A 21,431-nucleotide genomic window follows, 5' to 3' on the forward strand; every position below is an offset into this window, starting at 1 on the left:
GGATGTGTGTGTTCATGGGCTGCTTAAAGCCTCTTGAGCTTTAATGTTGGTTTTGATTGGTTTTGAAATATTATCAAAGGTATGCACACACACACACACACACACACACACACACACACACACACACACACACACTAAATATAGCATACTCTCCACCACACACTGTTCAGTTTCAACTGTCCCACACACTTGCAGAACACACTTTGATATACTGTAGATCCTCCTACACAATCATACGCACACACACACACACACACACACACACACACACACTCACTCACACACACACACACACAGTAAACTCCCCTGCAGCCATTTTCTCATTCCATTTGGATCGGCACATACTCTACCTGGAGGACACACACACACACATTCTCTACCTGGAGGACACACACACACACACACATACTCTACCTGGAGGACACACTGCCTTAAAATGCTTCTCAACACACACACACATGACACACACACACATCCAGCACACTCGGCCAGAACACTCAACCTGGTCTAATGCATTTAATATCAGTGTGCTCAAGTGTGTGTGTGTGTGTGTGTGTGTTAAGTTATCTATATGTCAACACAGCAGCATTACGTAAATGAAAAGGGTATGTAAAAGTGTAGGCACAGAGAAACTCTCCACTATTACCGCATAATGCTGCCGCACGCACGCATTACTTTATTAACGCGACACGCACGCACGCACGCGCGCACGCACGCATTACGCGCATTACACGCGCACGCACACGCACGCATTACCGCACGCATATCGCATTACCACACGCACGCACGCATTAACACGCATTGCCACGCACAATATCGCACGAAGCATTAATACCAAGCACACACGCGCAGACAATAATACGCTGCATTACTCACACGCACAAATAGCGCATTACGACACAATGCGCATTACACGCTATCGCATACACGCATTTCTACACACACGCTCGCATTACACACGCCGCATTACCTCACCACACACACACACACACACACGGTTGGCTGTGAGAGTCATTGGGTCACTCACCAGCAGCGAAGGTCAGTCCTGCACTGAGCAGGACACACACGACAGCAAGCTGAAGCATTTCCATGGCGACGGCAGTAAGTGAGGGGGATCCTCTCCTGTCCTCCGTGTCCCTCAGTTTGCCTGAGACAGCCACGGCCAATCCCATAAGAGATAAGAAGTCAGGCCACGCCCTTCCTGGACTCACTCAGCCAATCACACCTCACACACATCATCAGATAAGATAGAAGGTCACAGACTTGGACCTCACATCTGGACCAACAGGTACAGTAAGTCCTCATCACATCTTGACCAACAGGTAAGTCCTCATCACATCTTAAACAGGTAAGTCCTCATCACATCTGGATTCACAGGTAAATTTAAATCACATCTAGATAGAAGTGATAGGTGAGTTGTGATTTGGACAGGTGAGTTGTGATTAGGATTAGGACAGGTGAGTTGTGATTAGGACAGGTGAGTTGTCATTTTGACAGGTGAGTTGTGAGTTGTGATTAGGTAGGACAGGTGAGTTGTGATTAGGATTAGGACAGGTGAGTTGTGATTAGGACAGGTGAGCTGTGATTAGGACAGGTGAGTTGTCACATGCGGACTGACAGGAGTTGTTCTGGGTTATGCTACCTCAAATCCACAGCAACCACAGCAGCAGCTCTCTCACACACACCAAGGAAAGGCTCTGGGAGGGTTCTCAGGTCACGGCTTGAGGCTTGAGTCTGTTTAATGCTAGATTTGACTTACACAAAACAACAGCTTTCCAACCTCTAGCCAGTGTGTGTGGGTGTATATGTGTGTGTGTGAGAGACTAGCCACCCACCAACATCACTTCCAGCAGCAACATAGTTTTCCAAAGAGGTCTCCCATCCAAGTACTAAGCAAGCCCACCACCACTCTAAACCCACCCCCACTCTAAGCCACACCCCACTCTAAGCTCCACCCCCACTCTAATCTGACCAGTGATCTGACCTGTGATCTGACCTGACCAGTGATCTGACCAGTGAACTGACCAGTCATCTGACCAGTGATCTGAGTGATCTGACCAGTCATCTGACCAGTCAAAGCTGTGGGAGCGCCGGGCCGCAGTGTCTGCACGCGCCACCATCTTGATTTCAACACCTGTTCTCATCTGTCTGTTTGTATGTTTGTCTTATTCTTAAATGTCTGATGTCTGTTGTGTCATGTGATGTCTGTTATGTCATGTGATGTCTGTTGTGTCATGTGATGCACTACACTGATGTCTGTTGTGTCATGTGATGTCTGTTGTGTCATGTGATGCACTACACTGATGTCTGTTGTGTCATGTGATGCACTACACTGATGTCTGTTGTGTCATGTGATGTTTGTTATCGGAACGTCACCTATTTCCGCCCGTCCCCCATTACCGCCCTCTTATCTGTATGTCACTTAATATTCATTTCTGTACAAACCAAGACGGCGGATTCGTAAAGATACACAAGCACCCACACCATAAGTGTAACTAAATTAGCTATGTACCAAAAAAGACATTTTAACGTGACTCGAAGAGCTGTAAACAGTGTTGTAAGGCTGCTTGTACAAATCCGCTTGGAGCTCCGAGAATTATTGGTCTAACAGTTGATGTGCCGATGGAAATAGGGCACCCACCAGCCCAGCACCAAACTCTGATCATGGTAAACAAAATCGGGTTTTGAAGGCAGTAAATGCTCCCATTAACTCATTGAATGCCAAGCTGTTTTCGGAAGCTTTGTCCTAGAGTGCCAGCAATCTAGACCATTGTTGATGATTTTTGTACAGCCACAGCATATTCTGTGTTATAGCTATGAACACATACAATGGCTCGTTTGGAAGGTGAGACTTTAAGCTCTCAGTGGGTGCAAACCGTGTATTTCTACACGCCTCTGTTCCTGAGAAATCCCAAGCTAAACAGTGGCTAGTTTTATCAAAATCATTTTTTTTTTTCTAGAAATGGAGATATAACATCTTTCATGAAATATGAAGTGTTGCCTGTAAACTTACCGGGAAGTGATCAGCGAGACCTGGCGAGACTGCCACCTAGTGATAGACCCACGAAAATGGCCTGGTTTTGAGGATGACGCATGTGTCCCTGATTCACCCAAAGCGCAACCGAAGTTATGATAAAATGTCCAGATAAAATGTCTAGATTTTGTGCGTTTCATGTTTTCTCTTCGTCATATATTTCATTTCCATTCATCACAGAGTTCCCAAAAATCACATATAAGGTGTGTTAGAGTGTCTAGTTTCAGTAATTAAAAAAAAGCTAAAAGCGAAAAATATCAAGTTTGGCACTCAACGCATGGGAAGGAAAAACGTAATATTACGTTTTTGGCACTCAATGAGTTAAGAGCCAAACCAGATTTTGTTCGAATCTACACACCCATGGCTACCGGAAAATGTAAGGTTTATTTATCAAATGTTATGTTGAAGTATTCAAAAAATCTTTGTTTTAGAATTTTCGAACGAAAGGGGCGGTAGTTGGTGCTTTTACGATGTCATGTGACATGTGTTGTGTCATGTGATGTGTGTTGTGTCATGTGATAAAAATGTGAAGCGAGACATGACATACATAAAACTTCCCTGAACAGACAAACTGTGTGTGTGTGTGTGTGTGTGAGACCAACCAATTGGCCCTCTGGGGGCAAATAAAGTTTGTCCTTGACCTCACGATGATGTCACACACACACACACACACACTCCTGGCGAATTTGCACACCATTTTCTCTCTCCCCATCACACACACATATGATCTGCTATCGTTAATTAATTCATTGTTCCTGATGAAATATTTATGCTTTCATTTATGAGCTGCTGGAGTTCAAAGGTGTTTGGAAAAATCAGATTAGACCACATTCAGAGAGAGAGAGAGAGAAGAGAGAGAGAGAGGAGAGAGAGAGAGAGAAGAGAGAGAGCGAGAAGAGAGAGAGAGAAATGGGCCACACATGGGAGAGACATGGGCCCTAAAAATAAATTCTGAAAAAAACAAGGTCTTAGTATTTCAAAAACTTTCCAAGCTGCAGGGAAACACCAACCATTTTAAAATAGGCAACAGGACAATTGACCAGACAAATAACAACACCTATCTAGGCATAACTCTGACTTCAACGGGGCACTTCGGCTTGGCTGTGAAGGAACTCAAAGAAAAAGCAAAAAGAGCATTTTATGCCATTAAAAGATCAATTAGATTGGAGCTACCAATTAGAATTTGGATTAAACTTTTTAAAACTGTGATCGAACCAATTGCACTATATGGCTCTGAGGTATGGGGTTTAGGACATGAATTCTCAACCTGGGATAAACACCCAATCGAAGCCCTGCATGCAAAGTTATGCAAAAGTATCCTCCGGGTACAGAGGAAGACGCCATTGTGCATGCACAATGCATGCAGGGCAGAATTAGGCCAATACCCCCTTATCATCAATATTCAAAAAGGAGCCCTCTAATTCTGGCAACACATTAAAATGAGCCACCCCGACTCACTCCACCATCTAGCCATGAAAAGCCAAGAACAAAACATAGGAAGGAGCCCACTTAGCCAACTTGTCCTGAGACTCAGTGACCTCACACCATCCCACATCACTGAGGCCCGGGACAATGTTACAGTAGCAAGAAAAATTAGACCCAACCAAATTACAAACAATGAAAAGGAAAATTACATCACCTATTGGAAAGAAGTAACCCAAACACAATCTAAATTACAATGTTATTTGGCCCTAAACGTGAATACACACAGCTACTTACCTGAGTACACTGAAAGACCCAAAAAACTCAGGAAAACCATGACTATGTGTACAGACTCAGTGAGCACAGTCTCTCCACTGAAAAAGGCAGACACAGGCAGACCTGGCTGCCCAGAGAGGAGAGGCTATGCTCACACTGCAGCTTGGGGGCTGTGGAGACAGAGCTCCACTTCTTAACAGAATGCCCAAAATATGAAGAAATACGGACATTATTTTTCAACAAATTAAATTCAACCCTCCCTGAATTCCAAACCTGGACAAATGAGGCTAAATTGCCTTACATCCTCGGTGAGAATGAGGATGTGGTTATTCTGGCTGCAAAATTTGTAGCAGCCTGCCACAACCTGAGGGACAGCCAGTGAGGCCACAACTACAAACAATGTTGTATATTTGTTCTTATTATTAGAATCGTTGTCCACTTTTATGTCCTCCTATATGTGAATTCCACAATTCTGTTAAACATGTATTTATTTTCAATTTTGTCCTCTTTACCTCTTATGTGTACATGTAATTGAGCTTTGGCAATAATGTTCATGCAACGTTCATGCCAATAAAGCTTTCTTGAATTGAATTCAATTGAGAGAGAAGAGAGAGAAGAGAGAGAAGAGAGATAGAGAAGAGAGATAGAGAAGAGAGCAGCAATAAATAATATTAACATATATCACTCACACATACACACAAGTGAGAAATAAATATAATTCAGGGTAAGATGTCTGTGCAACTGAGTGTAATCTGTGCATCGTCTCTCAGAATAATCCTCCTGTGCAGGGCCAGAGGGGAGGCATTGTAGACTGATACAGAACTTCACAGGAATGAGGTTCTGTTACAGTCTTTATTTCACCTCCAGGTGGAAACACTTTGTTGTCTGAGCAGCAGTTTTGAGGTCAAATTCTTACCTGTGTAGGAAGTATGTGTGTGTGTGGTGAGGATTAAGGTTGTTTCTTACTTGTGTAGGAAGTGTGTGTGTGGTGAGGATTAAGGTTGTTTCTTACTTGTGTAGGAAGTGTGTGTGTGTGTGCGGTGAGGATTAAGGTTGTTTCTGTTAATGTTGAAGTTGACATGAGCTCTCCCGGCAGCACTGTTGCATTTTCAGAAACACAGCGCCTTCTAGTGTTTAGAACACTTAAGAAAGTGATCGATCATCCACATGAGAAAGATATAGAGGATCGGCGACCTCTAGTGGACACAATGCACACTACTCCATTTCCAAACACGGCAAGGGTGAACGACTATTACTATGGTTACATTATTTTTAAATGTATTAATTTTAGCAGATGTTTCTATCGAAAGTGACTTCCAAAATGAGAAAGCCCTCAGGTAGGAATTACTAATGCATCCTCAATACTGTTACTAGAGGCTAGGAGTGCAGGCATTCTAATGCTGTTACTAGAGGATAGTGCAGGCATTCTAAGTACTAGTCTAAGTGTGGCAAGAGAAGGGCTCTATCAGCAGCAGGGGGTTGATGTTACTTGGTGTTTTATGCCCCCAACGTTGTCTTCAAGGCAGCGCTGCCTGGAAGGCGCTATGGTCAGGCATGGGTTAAGATTAGGGTTAGGTTTAGGATTAGGCATGGGTTAAGGTTAGGGTTGGGGTTAGGTTTAGGATTAGGCATGGGTTAAGGTTAGGGTTAGGTTAAGTCAGCGGTGGCAGCGCTGCCTGGAAGACGACGTTAGGGGCATAAAACACCATCGAGCGGAGCGACAGACACAGGATGACCCATCAGACATACACACACAGACGCAGGATGACCCATTAGACATACACACACACACAAACAGACGCAGGATGACCCATCAGAAGTGCCCTTGAGCAAGGCACCTAACCCCTCACTGCTCCCCGAGCGCCGCTGTTGTTGCAGGCAGCTCACTGCGCCGGGATTAGTGTGTGCTTCACCTCACTGTGTGTGTGTGCGTTTCACTAATTCACGGATTGGGATAAATGCAGAGACCAAATTTCCCTCACGGGATCAAAAGAGTATATATACTTATACACACACTGATCTGGCCATAGCTCAGCTTAATGGAATGGATGACATCACACACATAATTATCACCAGGGCAGCTTGCGGCGCCAAGGCCTCATTAATGAAGACAAGGCACAGGAGGACAGGTAATTACACAACCTAGGTACACACACACACACACACACACACACACACACACACTAGACGTGCTGACACACAGAGGCAGACAAACCCAAACGATTGCGTGCACACACAGAAAGTCACAGACAAACCCAAACGATTGCAGACAGACACACACACACACACACAAACAGACAGGTACACATGCAGAGTCTGAGTGCTTTTTAACTGCAATATTATTTATTGTCTTGTCTAGTCCAGTTCAGAGCTGTGTAAAGAAGCCTAGGTACACACACACACACACACAGGAAAACACACGCAGAGTCTGAGTGCTTTTTAACTGCAATATTATTTATTGTTTTGTCCAGTTCAGAGCTGTGTAAAGAAGCTATTAGTTTTCTCTTCATTAAATACTTCAGAAAGAAAAGCCCAAACAGAACACAAAACAAAAAATTATTTACAAAAATGTGATTCAATTTGTAATCAATAAACCGGGTGCCTCCACCTCTCCCTCGGCCATGAAGAGAGAGGGAGCAAGGGATGAAGAACGAGTGTGGAGAACAAGTGGGGTGGTTAAGCGCTTTCAGAAGAAAAGCAAGAAGTCGTTTCTCTTCAAACGAGTGTGTTCCACACACACACACACACACGCACGCGCGTCCCAGCGGCCTCAGGAGAGGATTTCAAGTTGAGACATTAGTGCCTCATACTTGTCCTTTGCCCATCCCTCCTTCTCTTCTCTTCTTCTTTCTGAGAAAGGGGGATGACGTCCAGGGGCCAGAGGGGGCTGTTTGGACAGCACTGCCCACTCGTTAGACAAAGTTCAAAGTTCACATCCTTTGTTGGCCTCGCCCCTGTCCTGTCACTCTACAGACAGGAAGTGAGCAGGAGCCGATCACAGCTTCCCATTGCTGTCCTCATTAGCATATCCTTCCCACGTATGAAAACCAGGAAGAACAAAGTCACACTGCAGAAGCCTGTCTCACGACGCCACACACACACACACACACACACACACACACACACACAGAGAATCCCATCCACACAATTTCTGAAAAATAAAGATTTGAACAGCATTACTTTCACACACACACACACACTCTCTTCGGTTGTCATGGATTCCCTATGGCAACAGGACATCGAGGAGAGGGAGAGAGTGAGAGAGAGAAAACTAAATTAAGAGGGGGAAAAGAGAGTCTATTTTCCCAGAACGCACTGCAGGCCTGGAGCTGGGCCCTGTGAGGACACTTGGCTTTACTCTGAAGGCAGCATCTGAAACACATTCAACACAAGCGCTCCCACGCGGCCCACGCCATCTCTTCTCCCCGCCCGGCCTTTCCACCCAGTTCCTCCCTCCCTTCCTCCCGGCCCCGTCCGGGCGCCCACAGCACCGGGCGGGCCTGTCTCTAGCTGTTGTCTGATTCGTCCTCGGCCTCCCGTAGCCAGGTGAAGAATGCGGTGACGGACTTGAGGGCCACGCCTTTGCCCACCTGCTCCGCCGGGTCCTTACTCGACTCCCAGCGGTAGAACGCCTCCTCCCGGATCACGTCCTCGTCGTACAGAACGTCAAAGAACATCCGCAGCAGGTCTGAAACACACACACACCATGTTAACACACTTTTAGTGTTTGCTCTTGTGTTAAACAACATCTGTCAACACAAAACCAAACCATAAACTCACACATACCAGGGATCAGATTAATTTAACACTATTATGATATGCGATCCTTTACATTTAACACTTATAGGACTGATCCTTTAATTTAAGACTTATATGATATGACTGATCCTTTAATTTAACACTTATTTGATATGACTGATCCTTTACGTTTAACACTTATATGATATGACTGATCCTTTAATTTAACACTTATATGATATGACTCATCCTTTACATTTAACACTGTATAATATGACTGATCCTTTACATTTAACACTTATATGACTGATCCTTTACGTTTAACACTTATATGATATGACTGATCCTTTAATTTAACACTTACATGATATGACTCATCCTTTACATTTAACACTTATATGATATGACTGATCCTTTACATTTAACACTTATATGACTGATCCTTTACGTTTAACACTTATATGATATGACTGATCCTTTTTTTAACATTTAACACTTATATATGACTGATTTAACCTTATATGACCGATCCTTAACACTTATATGATATGACTGATCCTTTAATTTAACACTTACATGATATGACTCATCCTTTACATTTAACACTTATATGATATGACTGATCCTTTACGTTTAACACTTATATGACTGATCCTTTACATTTTGTGATCCTTTACATGTAACACTATATGATGACTGCGATCCTTTACATGTAGCACGTATGACACTAGCGGAGCAGCTGTAGTGTAATTCCTGATTCCCGTTTGGCTGCTGGGTGTGTGCAGCATCTTTAATAGGATTTCCATTGGAACTTGCTGTGTGACCTCTGCTGGAGGAGAACTCTCATCACACACACACACACGCACGCACACACCACACTGGAATCTCACACACACACACACAAACACACACGTACGCACGCACACACCACACTGGAATCTCACACACACACACACCACACTGGAATCTCTCACACACACACACACACAGCACACTGGAATCAAACACACACACACACACACCACACTGGAATCATCACACACACACACCGGAATCACACACACACACACACACACACACACACACACCACACTGGAATCACACACACACTGGAATCTCACAGACACACACACCACACCGGAGTCATTACATCATCATACACCATACTGGAGTCATCACACACACACACCACACACATCATACACACACACCACACTGGAGTCATTACAACATCACACACCACACTGGAGTCATTACAACATCATACAGTACAGCATACTGGAGTCATCACACACACACCACACTGGAGTCATTACACCATCACACACACACACCATACTGGAGTCATTACAACATCACACACCATACTGGAGTCATCACACCATCACACAGGAGTTGTTTGCTTCTCCCAAGGACACACACACACACACACGCTCACACACACACACACGCTCACACACACACACACACACACACTTACTGGGCGGTTGTTCCAGTTGCACCATCAGGCTCTGGAGGGCGTAGAGGGCCTGCAGCTCCTTCTCCTCACCTTTCAGGTAGCGCTGCAACAGCACGGCCCTCTGGGTAATCTGCTCCACGTCCACCTTATAAGGCTTCTCACCTGCAGACACACACACACACCATTTTTACTACAGATGAGTGAATGGGATTTGCATAGATGCAGGATTCTGATGGTCCATAGGCAGAATGTGATTGCAACAGATACTCTGTTCTGATTGGCTATAGACTGTATGTGACTGTAATAGATGCATGTTTCTGATTGGTTGTAGCTGGTTTTCATGAGGTCCCAAAGGGGTGTGCTAAGTTCCACTGGTTGTGTCGTGTGTTGCGTTGCTAAGACACAGTTCCACTGGTCCTGCAGTGTTGAGTAGGAGTTAAGTTGTGTCGTGTTGCTAAGACACAGTTCCACTGCAGTGTTGTGTCGTGTTGTTAAGACACAGTTCCACTGCAGTGTCGTGTTGTTAAGACACAGTTCTACTGGTCGTGCAGTGTTGTGTTGTGTTGTTAAGACACAGTTCCACTGGTCGTGCAGTGTTGTGTTGTTAAGACACAGTTCCACTGGTCGTGTCATGTTGCTAAGACACAGTTCCACTGGTCGTGCAGTGTCTTGCAGTGCAGTGTCGTGTCGCTAAGACACAGTTCCACTGGTCGTGCAGTGTCTTGCAGTGCAGTGTCGTGTCGCTAAGACACAGTTCCACTGGTCCTACAGTGCTAAGGAGAAGGAACTCACAGATGACTGCAGCCTGACAAACGGCGATCATCAATGCTCTCACAAACGCACTGGACACCACCTGCTTCTCATCCAGGTTCGCCTGCAACATACACACACGGTCATTAGTGCCCTCACAAACACATGGACACTACCTGCTTCTCATCCAGGTTCGCCTGCAGGACACACCTCTACACACACCTCTACCCATTCGGTGGTTCTCTCTCTCTCTATCACACACTCACACACCCTCTACCCACTCGTATATTTTGCTGGTTGTCACACACACACCTCCACCCAGTCATAGATGCGCTGGTTGGACACACACACACACACACACACACACACACACACACACACACACACCTCCACCCAGTCGTAGATGCGCTGGTTGTCTGGTTTGTCCTGCAGGAGGCGCTCTAGCTCCTCTCTCAGCTGTTGAGGACTGCGCAGCTCCGCTCCCTTCTCCGTCTCTGAGCCCACGGTGTACTCTACCGTCTGGACACAAGGTTGGAATGGAACAACGTTTGGAACCTTTGGATAGGTTTATGTTTTCCTGTGAACGCTTTGGCAATGCATCATATGATTTGTCATGCCAATAAAGCATATTTGAATTGAATTGAATTGAGAGAGAGGGAGAGAGAGAAAGACAGAGAGGGGAGGGAGAGAGAGAGGGGGGGAGAGAGAGAGAAAGAAAGACAACATTTCTTTGAAGCGACTTGTTTTCTCCTCGAGCGGTGGTAACCACATTGCAAAGGCAAAGTTCCCAAAGTCTGTATCTATACCAAGATGGACAATCAATCCCTGCTGAGCTCACTCACTGCGGTGACAGGCCATCTACAATGTGGGGTGCTAACGCTAACCCTAGACGTGGTGGATCTGACAGGTTTATGAGGTCATTATGAGGTCACCATAATTAATGGTGGATCTGACAGGTTTAGGAAGTCATTACAAGGTCATTATGAAGTCACCATAATTATTGGGGGATCTGACAGGTTTAGGAGGTCATTATGGGGTCATTATGAGGTCATTATGAGGTCACCATAATAGAGTCCCGAAGTGTGACGTAGCGTTTCCATGACAGCAGAATCACTGGATCTAAACAAACTTTCGAAGTGGCTTAAATAGCATTGAATGTAGACATGTGGCATCATTTCTAGCTAATAAAAATAAATATATCCATTTAAACATGTTTTACCTGCTAGGCAGCAGCTTAGCCACATAACACGGATTTCCTGGCAGGTGTAATAGAAAGAAACAAAATTCCAGCGGATATTTCACGTCTTCTCAAAGAGAGAAGGCGGCTGTTAAGAGTGCCGTTTTTTGACAAAAATAAAAAATAAAGCCAAAACACGTCCGTGAATTTAAGGATTTTAACCGCATGTTGTGAAGTTACATGCAGGTCTCTTTTACGGAGGAAACCCATGCTAAAATAAAACCTGTCAGCCAATGAATTTGATTGTGTTGGTATGAATATACGCTTGTAGTATGATTCCTACAGTGTAAAAAATATACTAACGTCTTAGAGACTTTGTAAAATTATTGAAATAGATTAAGAAAGCCACCGCTATGGTGATTACTAATGGTTGATTGATTTGTTTAGATCCAGTGATATCGCTGCCTTGACAACGCTACGTCATGGCTCTACTAATAGTACACGATACTCTATTAATGGGGGATCAGACAGGTTTCGGAGGTCATTATGAGGTCACCATAATTAATGGGGGATCTGATCACTGCTGACCCCTGACCTTTTCAGTCACAAACTTGTTGACGTCTTCGTCCTCCGGCAGGAAGTCCCTCCAGTTAAGCCCCGCCTCCAGCCACATAGATGCAATCTTTTTATGACTCTGAAAACACAAACGCACACGTACACACACACGCAGTGAGAACACATTACAGACACACACATAAATATAACCAACTACAAACTGTAAATTCTTTTAATATGAAGTAATTGAATACTTTCAGTAATGTCATTACGGTATGTATATGATATTGTGACAGTCATTATACTGGAACAAATATATATCTATTATATCAACAGTGCGCACACATACACACACCATTCCTTTGGAGAGCAGGTTGAGGATCTCAGCCAGCAACACTCCTGCTTTTGCCATAGGCTGCAGCGGCTTGGCCACCTCCCTAAGAGATAAGAGGTCAGAGTTCAGCGGTCAACTACTACACACACACACACGTGTGTGTGTGTGTGTGTGTGTGTATGAGTGTTTAAATGCACAGAGCAGGTGGCAGGGTAGGCCTCAGATGAAGCCTGGGGCTAACCTGAAGAGCGTGCCCATGGGGATGCCTCCCTCCTGGAGCATGGGAGCAATGATCTCAGCCAGGTAGAGCCAGATGTGGGGAATGTCAATGGCCATGTCCTCAGCCACCTCCAGGATCTCATAGAGACTAACACACACACACACACAAACACAGCATTAACAACTGCAGCTACATACACACACACACACACACCATTAACAACTACAGCCACACACACACAGAACGCCTACACAGCCGCCTAAGCTGCAAAGCGCTGTGTGAAACACTAGAAGGGGTGCGTCACGATTCTGCCGATTCTTCTTCTCCTCACGCTGCGACACAGGTGCGTGGATATGAGTGTCATGATTTCCGTTTCCATATGCATATCGTTACAGCCTCACTACAGTCACACTCGCACACACAGCATTAATTACAACAGCCACACACAAACGCACAGTATTAACTACTAGTCACACACGCACCACACACACACACAGCATTAACTACTACAGTCACACACACACACACACACACAGACAGCATTAACTACTACACACACACACACACACAGCATTAACTACTACAGTCACACACACGCACGCACCAAACACACACAACATTAACTATAACAGCCATACACACACACACAGCATTAACTACTACAGTCACACAACACACACACGCACGCACACACACACGTACACTCACCCCTTGTAGTACTGTTGTGTGCTGAGCGTTCCTGCTTTGATGAGCTGCTGGAGCAGCATACCCATGTGTTCCCGGGCCATGGAGCTTCTCTCCAGAGTCGCCTCGATGCCCACGCGCACAAACAAGCCCAGCAGGGACGGACACTGCAGCTCAGACACACACTGCAGAGCCTCCTGCAGAACACACACACACACACACACACACATACACGCAGAACACACACACACACACACACCATGTGAGAGACCGCACCGATGAATGTTGTGTTACACGTGCCACACTCAGATAATACATGCGGTAACACTTTTTAATAACTAAACACAATTAGGGCTGTCACTTTTGTGAAAAAATCTTGTCGATTTTTTGAGACATAATAAACCATTGAATCGATTGTAAAATCGATTTTCCATGTCTAAAGACGTTTCCATTTTCAACGGCAAATATAGGCCAATCCACGGACAACTAACAGGCATCAGGATGAACGTAAAGAGGGCGTTTGTAGACGCTTGAGCAATATTTCTGATGATTTATTGGCGTGAAGTTTTGTGTAAAATGACAAACAGGAGTGCAACATTCTCAAAAAACAATAGACAGAGTGGACTGCCATAACATCAATGAAAAACATTACTGCAGGCTTCAACATGGCTGTTTACGATAAGAAATGTCAAACAAATTTGGCCTACGTTGACTAAAATTGGTGGGAATTTTCTTTTTCTGCTTGTTTGTGAGTTTTGTTAGATCTATCTTTTTTATTTGTTTAATTTGTTTAAAATTAACAGTGTACATATTTGGTTAAAATCGATTCTCTATTTTAGTTTTCGAAACTTTGTGTTAGTTGGTCAACTCAATTGTGCAATTGATTTTCCAGGTCGTTGATGTGGAGGTACTCCTCGATGATGCATGGTGCTGCGGTGTGTGTACCTTCAGGGTCAAGATGTGGGAGGTACTCCCGATGATGATGGTGTGTGGTGTGTGTGCAGGTAGCGTGTGTACCTCCAGGTCGTTGATGTGGGAGGTACTGATGATGCATGGTGGTGGCAGGTGTGTGTACCTCTGTCGCAGGTATGTGGTCGCTGATGGAGGCACCAATGATGGCGGTGTGGGTGGTGGTATGCGGTGGTATGTGTGTGTGTGTGTGTGTGTGTGTGTACCTTCAGGTCGTTGATGTGGAGGTACTCCTCGATGATGGCGGGTGTGCGGGTGTGCGTGTGTATGTGTGTGTGTGTGTGTGTGTGTGTGTGTGTGTACCTTCAGGTCGTTGATGTGGAGGTACTCCTCGATAATGGCGCTGGATTTCTTCTCCATCTCCTCTTCACTCAGAGCTGGTTTAGTTTTAGGTGGGGCAGGGGAGTGGGGTATGTCATCATCATCATCAATAACAGTCATCAATACTGGTATAAACATCACACACACACAATATCATCAATAACACAGTTGATCTGAATCAATGTCTTGATTGCTGTGAGAATGTTATACCAGGAGTTTTTCTCAGATTGTTGTAGTGTGTGTTAGATGTGGAGGGTAGATTTATGTGTGCACGCACACACACACACACACACACTGATATCCAAACACACACAAACCCTCTGATATCCAAACACACAAACACACACACAGAGATATCCAAACACACACACACACTCTCTGATATCCAAACACACACACACACACACACACACACACGCTTCCTTGTTCCCGCCCGCTCCTAATTACCAAGGCTTGATTGGTTATTGTTGCCACTGGCGACGCGTTACGCCTGCCGGTCATGCTGTCTGGTCCTCCGGTATTGTGAAGGCCAGGCTCATGGGCTGCTGGGATGCTCCTCCCGCTGATCGCCCTCAAGGCTAATGGTCCACCCCTGTCATCAATCAGCCAAGCGGCCCGCCTCCGATCCATCCCGACTAAGCTGACCTCCCGCCTCCCGACTGGAACTGTTCCTGTGTGTGTGTGTGCAGGCATAAGTGTGTGTGTGTGTGTGTGTGAGTAATAGTAGAGAGAGAAATAGAGGCAGAAGAGTTTATTTCTCAATGCTCGAAACATAAAATGCTAATGGTGAACACGTCTGTGTGTGTGTGTGTGTGTATAGATATGTGTGTGTGTGTGACTGACCTCTGTGGGGCTCTCCTGTCGGGTTCCGGTGCTGAGGACGAAGGCTGCTGCAGCGCTGAGAAACGATTCAGAGTACTGGTACGAGCAGAGTCCTGAGCTGTACACACACACACACACACACACACACACTCAGTGACTAAATGAACCATGACTGCCAAATTAAATGTGTTCTGAATCGCCTCAAGTTGACTGGTTTGCATACTGTCTCTGACATCCACATGTGTGTGACAATATTTACAAACTACAGCATACCAATTAAATTATTTACAACCTACAACATACTTAATTATCAATATTTACACACTACAGCATACTAATTATCAATATTTACAAATTACAACATATTAATTATCAATATTTACACACTACAGCATACTAATTACAATTATTTACAAACTACAACATATTAATTATCAATATTTACAAACTACAACATACTATTTATCAATATTTACACACTACATCATACCAATTAACATTATTTACAAACCTTTTAAGTTCTTACAGTGATGATTTCAACACTCAAAATCAATTGAGCACGTAAACTTTGAGAATTGATGCAACTTCAAATACTCAAGTGTTCTGTGCAACCAAAACACACACCTGCACCCATACACTCTCACACACACACACACACCCATACACTCTCTCACACACACCTGCACCTATATTAATTTCTCGCTTTCACATTGTACACAATAATTCCTGCCCTATACACTTTCTCACACACACACACACACCTGCACCCATACACTCTCTCTCACACACACACACACACACACACACACCCTGCACCCATACACTCTCTCACACACACACCCGCACCCATACACTCTCCTACACACACACACACACACACACACACACCCTGCACCCATACACTCTCTCTCTCACACACACACACACACACACACCCATACACTCTCTCTCTCACACACACACACACACACACACACACCCTGCACCCACACTCTCTCACACACACCTACACCCACACACTCTCTCCCACACACACACACACCTGCACCCATACACTCTCTCACACACACACACACACCTGCACCCATACACTCTCTCACACACACACCTGCACCCATACACTCTCTCTCACACACACACACCCATACACTCTCTCACCACACACACACACACACACCTGCACCCATACACTCTCACACACACACAATACACACACACACACACACCTGCACCCATACACTCTCTCACACACACACACACACACCTGCACCCATACACTCTCTCACTCACACACACACACACACACCTGCACCCATACACTCTCACTCACACACACACACACACACACCTGCACCCATACACTCCTCACACACACACACACACACACACACACACACACACACACACCCATACACTCTCTCACACACACACACCCCATATACACTCTCTCACTCACACACACACACACACACACACACACACACCTAAAAAATCGCATACACCCTCTCTACTACACAATACACACACACACACCCTGCACTCCACACCCCTCTCACACACACCTGCACCCATACACTCTCTCACACACACACACACACACACACACACACACACACACACACACCCCTGCACCCACACTCTCTCACACACACCTGCACCCATACACTCTCACACACACACACACACACACACACACCCCTGCACCCATACACTCTCTCTCTCACACACACACCTGCACCCATACACTCTCTCTCTCTCACACACACACACACACACACCTGCTGTGCTTTGACTAACTTCAAGACTAATATAATTCGATTATTTTAAAATTAAAGATATTCGAACTAATTTTAGGGATCTCTTAATATTCAACCTGTAGCCTATGGAGATAATTTTTTGTGTATTTGCTTGTAAACTATTTTCAATTCAGATTCCGAGGATTTTTTTCACCCTGGTGAAGTAAAAATCACAGCTCATTAGCAAGGTTATTATTGGTCACCTGGGCTCCTGTAGGTGACGCTATATCCTGGCTGGTTCACGCTAGTGAGTCCCCACATTGACATAATAGACACTTTTATTTTAAACTTAACCTTCCTCTGATTTTAATCACCCAGTTATCAATCAAAGCAAACAGGGGAAAAGAAATAGCAACACAATCATGAAAAAACACTCAAATAAATAAATGTAGATAAGTCTGAATGAAAAGCAGCACTGGTTGAAGCCTTGAATATTGTAAACAAATTAACGTTAGCTTAATTTGCTAGTTTATCATAGTCTACTGGTTAGACTGTTCAGTTTCCCAATGCGTGTGTTTAAGTTTGAAATGAATACTTTTTTTTCCTTTGGGACAGGCCCTGCTTTGAGTCGCGGAATACTTTTCCATTTGCATCGGATTGAGATGATTAGAATTTAGCAGTCAATTTGAATGCAACAGTTTTGAACAAATCTGGCAGCATGCTAATGATGCTAAACCGGATTTAATAGCACTTAGTCAGTCAGCCTTGCACGACACGTTTGGATTACATGCATGCTGAGGGAGGATGCACCTGTTGAGAGAGAGAGAGTGCACGGGGGCAAGGAGAGTCTGTGTTGAGGTAACGTTAGGCCTACTTCATCTTCCACTCTGGTAGAGTTTGACATACTACAAATGCAAGATATATTTAGCTTATTTATTTATGGACAACGAAGGCAGGAGGTGTGTGTTGCTTTAATTATGAATGTCTTGAACGATTTTTTTTATTGATATCGACACATGTCTATTGAGATACATATCGCTATCGTTTTATCGCCCAGCCCTATGCTCAATAATAACATTTTTAACACACGCATAAAGCCTTACGTGCACGTAGTCTATTGACATTGACTGATACACTGCCCTCTGGTGGACAGAACATATAGAACTTAAGTTTGATACCAATATCGGTCTTACTGAATACATTTAATGGTTAAAATATTATTAATACATATTCGAATATATTCGAATTTAAATATTAATAAACAAACAAACTTCGAATATGATTTTTGGGCAAAAGTCAAAGCCCTAACCCATACACTCTCACACACACACACACCTGCACCCATACACACTCTCTCTCACACACACACACACCTGCACCCATACACTCTCTCACACACACACACACACACACACACCTGCACCCATACACTCTCACACACACACACACACACACTCACCGGCGTCGCTGGGCTTGGTTCCAGTCCCTCCGCTGCTTCCTTTGCCCCAGCTGCCCCACATTCCTTTACCCCCTGGGGCCAGAAGTGTGGTATTCAAGTCCAGCGCTCCGGGCTACACAGACAGGGACACACACACACACACACACACACACACAGGGACACACACACAGGGACACACACACACAGGGACACACACACAGGGACACACACACAGGGACACAGACACACACACACCACACACATGTGAAGAATTCACACAAAAAACAAGAACAAGAAATCAGAAATTCTAGTACAAATTCTCCTTCATACCGTAGTTCTCTCAGATATGGAATTAAAAAAGCCCCGCATCACATAGCCTTCACTATACCTAGAGATTGGCATGGTTTTATTTCAGTTAGCTGGTTTGATTTGCATTGAGAGATGAGCTTATGGAAAGTACCCCATGCCAATCTCTAGGTATGGTGAAGGGTATGTGATGATGTGAGGCTATTTTAATTCCAAAGGCCAAGGGAACTTTATCAGGATGCATAGTATCCTGGTTCCATGAAATAACTGGCCTTTAAAAATAAATATCTGCCTGCCTCTATGGGAATTTAACATAATAGGGATGTGTATATTTATGCCTCTTGTATTTTAAGGAAACAAATTTATTTATGATACATTATTTATTCACAAAGAAAATTGGTGTCCTTAAAAGTTTGATTATTTTTCCAAAAGATGATTTTTTATTCTTCTTTTTAGTCAACTTTAGCATGGGTGTGTAAACATATGAACACAACTGTATCAAGTCAACAGCATTTTTTCAGAAATTAATGTTTAAAAACAGTCAGTAATGGTCAGTAAATAGGGCTTTTATTTTATGTTGGGTGTGAGTCATCATTTAAATGGTATAACACTTTAACAACCACAAAGCAACTCGCTAAGGGCACCACTAGGGAAACAGTAATAAAATAATTTAAAGAGACAAGTTGTGCAAAAACGGGATAGGGTATTGTAATGGATAGGGTATTGATGGGGTATTGTAAGGGATAGGTTATTGATGGGGTATTGTAAGGGATGGGGTATTGTCCCAGGCATACCTTGGTTATCTTGGTGAGGCGCGTGGGGTCGATGGAGCGGTTCTTGGTGGAGATGGGCACAGTGTTCCAGCTCCTCGCCTGGCTTGTTACGGATCGGCTGCCCCCAGCCAGTAGGTGTGGCCCCCGCTGGCTCTCTGACCCTCGCCGCCCTTCTGACAGCAGCTGCTGACCTCACCTCCCCGCCTCCTCCAACTCCGCATCTTTATGGATCTGCTCGATGGTCTTCGGACCCTGGTCACCACGCCGAGGCACCCAACCGGACTACAGGGGGAGAGGAGGGGATACAGAGAGAGTGAGAAAGGGAGAGAGGGGAGAGAGGAGGGGGGGAGAGGAGGGGGGGAGAGAGAGGAGAGAGGGGAGAGAGAGGAGAGAGGGGAGAGAGAGGAGAGAGGGAGAGAGAGGGGAGAGAGGAGGGGGGAGAGAGAGTGAGAAAGGGAGAGAGAGAGGGGAGAGAGGAGGGGGGGAGAGTGAGAAAGGGAGAGAGAGGGGAGAGAGGAGAGAGGAGAGAGGAGAGAGGAGGGGAGAGGAGAGAGGAGAGAGAGAGGGAGAGGAGAGAGAGAGATACAGAGAAAGAGAGAGAGAAAAAGAGAGGGAGAAAAAGAGAGGGAGAGAAAGAGAGGGAGAGAAAGAGAGGGAGAGAAAGAGAGAGAAAGAGAGGGAGAGAGAGAGAGATGGGAGAGAGAGAGAGAGAGGGAGAGGGAGAGAAAGAGAGAGAGAGAGAGGAGTCAGATGATAGAAAACAGAGGAAGTTGAAGGGAGGGAGAAACTATTTTGTTGAAAAAACTGAACTCCGTCCCTCCTCCCACTCCCTTCCCCACTGAAGGCACTTCCAAAGAAATGAAACTGGGCCTTTCAGTAAACAAGCCCTGTGTGTGTGTGTGTGTGTGTACACACTGTTAAGACTAAAGATATCACTAGTTAAAGTATAACACCTTTAGGATTACCATAAACACACAAACACACACACACAATAAGACACCACTTTAACCTACTACCTCCCTCACAAACACACACACAGAGCACAAACTGTCCATGCCATCACAGCAAAAGAATCCCAGCCTTGCTCACCACTGGTATGACTCAGCAGGACTGTGATAGAAGTGTGATGGACAACTGTCCCAGCCTATGGCACAGAGCGGTTCTGCTTGAGGAACCACCCTGCATTAAAGAGCTGAGCTGTTCTTAGCCTCCAGGAGGCCCACTCAAGCCAGGGCTAAAGACTAGAGTGGGTGTCTATGAGGCTGTGTAATATCACCAGGCTAAAGATTCTCAGAGTGGGTGTCTCCGCGAGGCCGTACACAACAACAATACCACTCAAGCCAGGGCTAAAGACCTGAGTGCCCAGGCTGTGTGCACACACACACACACACACACACACACACACACACACACACAC

General features: G+C 44.9%; 2 protein-coding genes across 2 annotated transcripts in view; both read right to left on the bottom strand.

Moving 5' to 3' along the window:
- Window positions 1–1,091, bottom strand: part of alp3 (alkaline phosphatase 3) — a 25,964-nt gene extending 24,873 nt beyond the window's left edge. The window contains 1 exon segment of the mRNA XM_048264078.1: window positions 1,028–1,091. Coding sequence (XP_048120035.1) covers window positions 1,028–1,091 — 64 coding nt within the window.
- A 7,116-nt stretch (window positions 1,092–8,207) lies between these two features.
- Window positions 8,208–21,431, bottom strand: part of wu:fb16f03 (eukaryotic translation initiation factor 4 gamma 1) — a 61,440-nt gene continuing 48,216 nt past the window's right edge. Inside the window, 13 exon segments of the mRNA XM_048264079.1 lie at window positions 8,208–8,420; window positions 9,951–10,091; window positions 10,722–10,803; window positions 11,067–11,198; window positions 12,452–12,550; window positions 12,767–12,848; window positions 12,987–13,112; window positions 13,674–13,846; window positions 14,922–15,064; window positions 15,576–15,610; window positions 15,783–15,879; window positions 18,957–19,068; window positions 20,036–20,296. Of these exon segments, the coding sequence (XP_048120036.1) occupies window positions 8,239–8,420; window positions 9,951–10,091; window positions 10,722–10,803; window positions 11,067–11,198; window positions 12,452–12,550; window positions 12,767–12,848; window positions 12,987–13,112; window positions 13,674–13,846; window positions 14,922–15,064; window positions 15,576–15,610; window positions 15,783–15,879; window positions 18,957–19,068; window positions 20,036–20,296 (1,665 nt within the window). The 3' untranslated portion in view covers window positions 8,208–8,238.

The sequence above is a fragment of the Alosa alosa genome, chromosome 15 (assembly GCF_017589495.1).
Source record: "Alosa alosa isolate M-15738 ecotype Scorff River chromosome 15, AALO_Geno_1.1, whole genome shotgun sequence".
Taxonomy (NCBI): Eukaryota; Metazoa; Chordata; class Actinopteri; order Clupeiformes; family Clupeidae; genus Alosa; species Alosa alosa.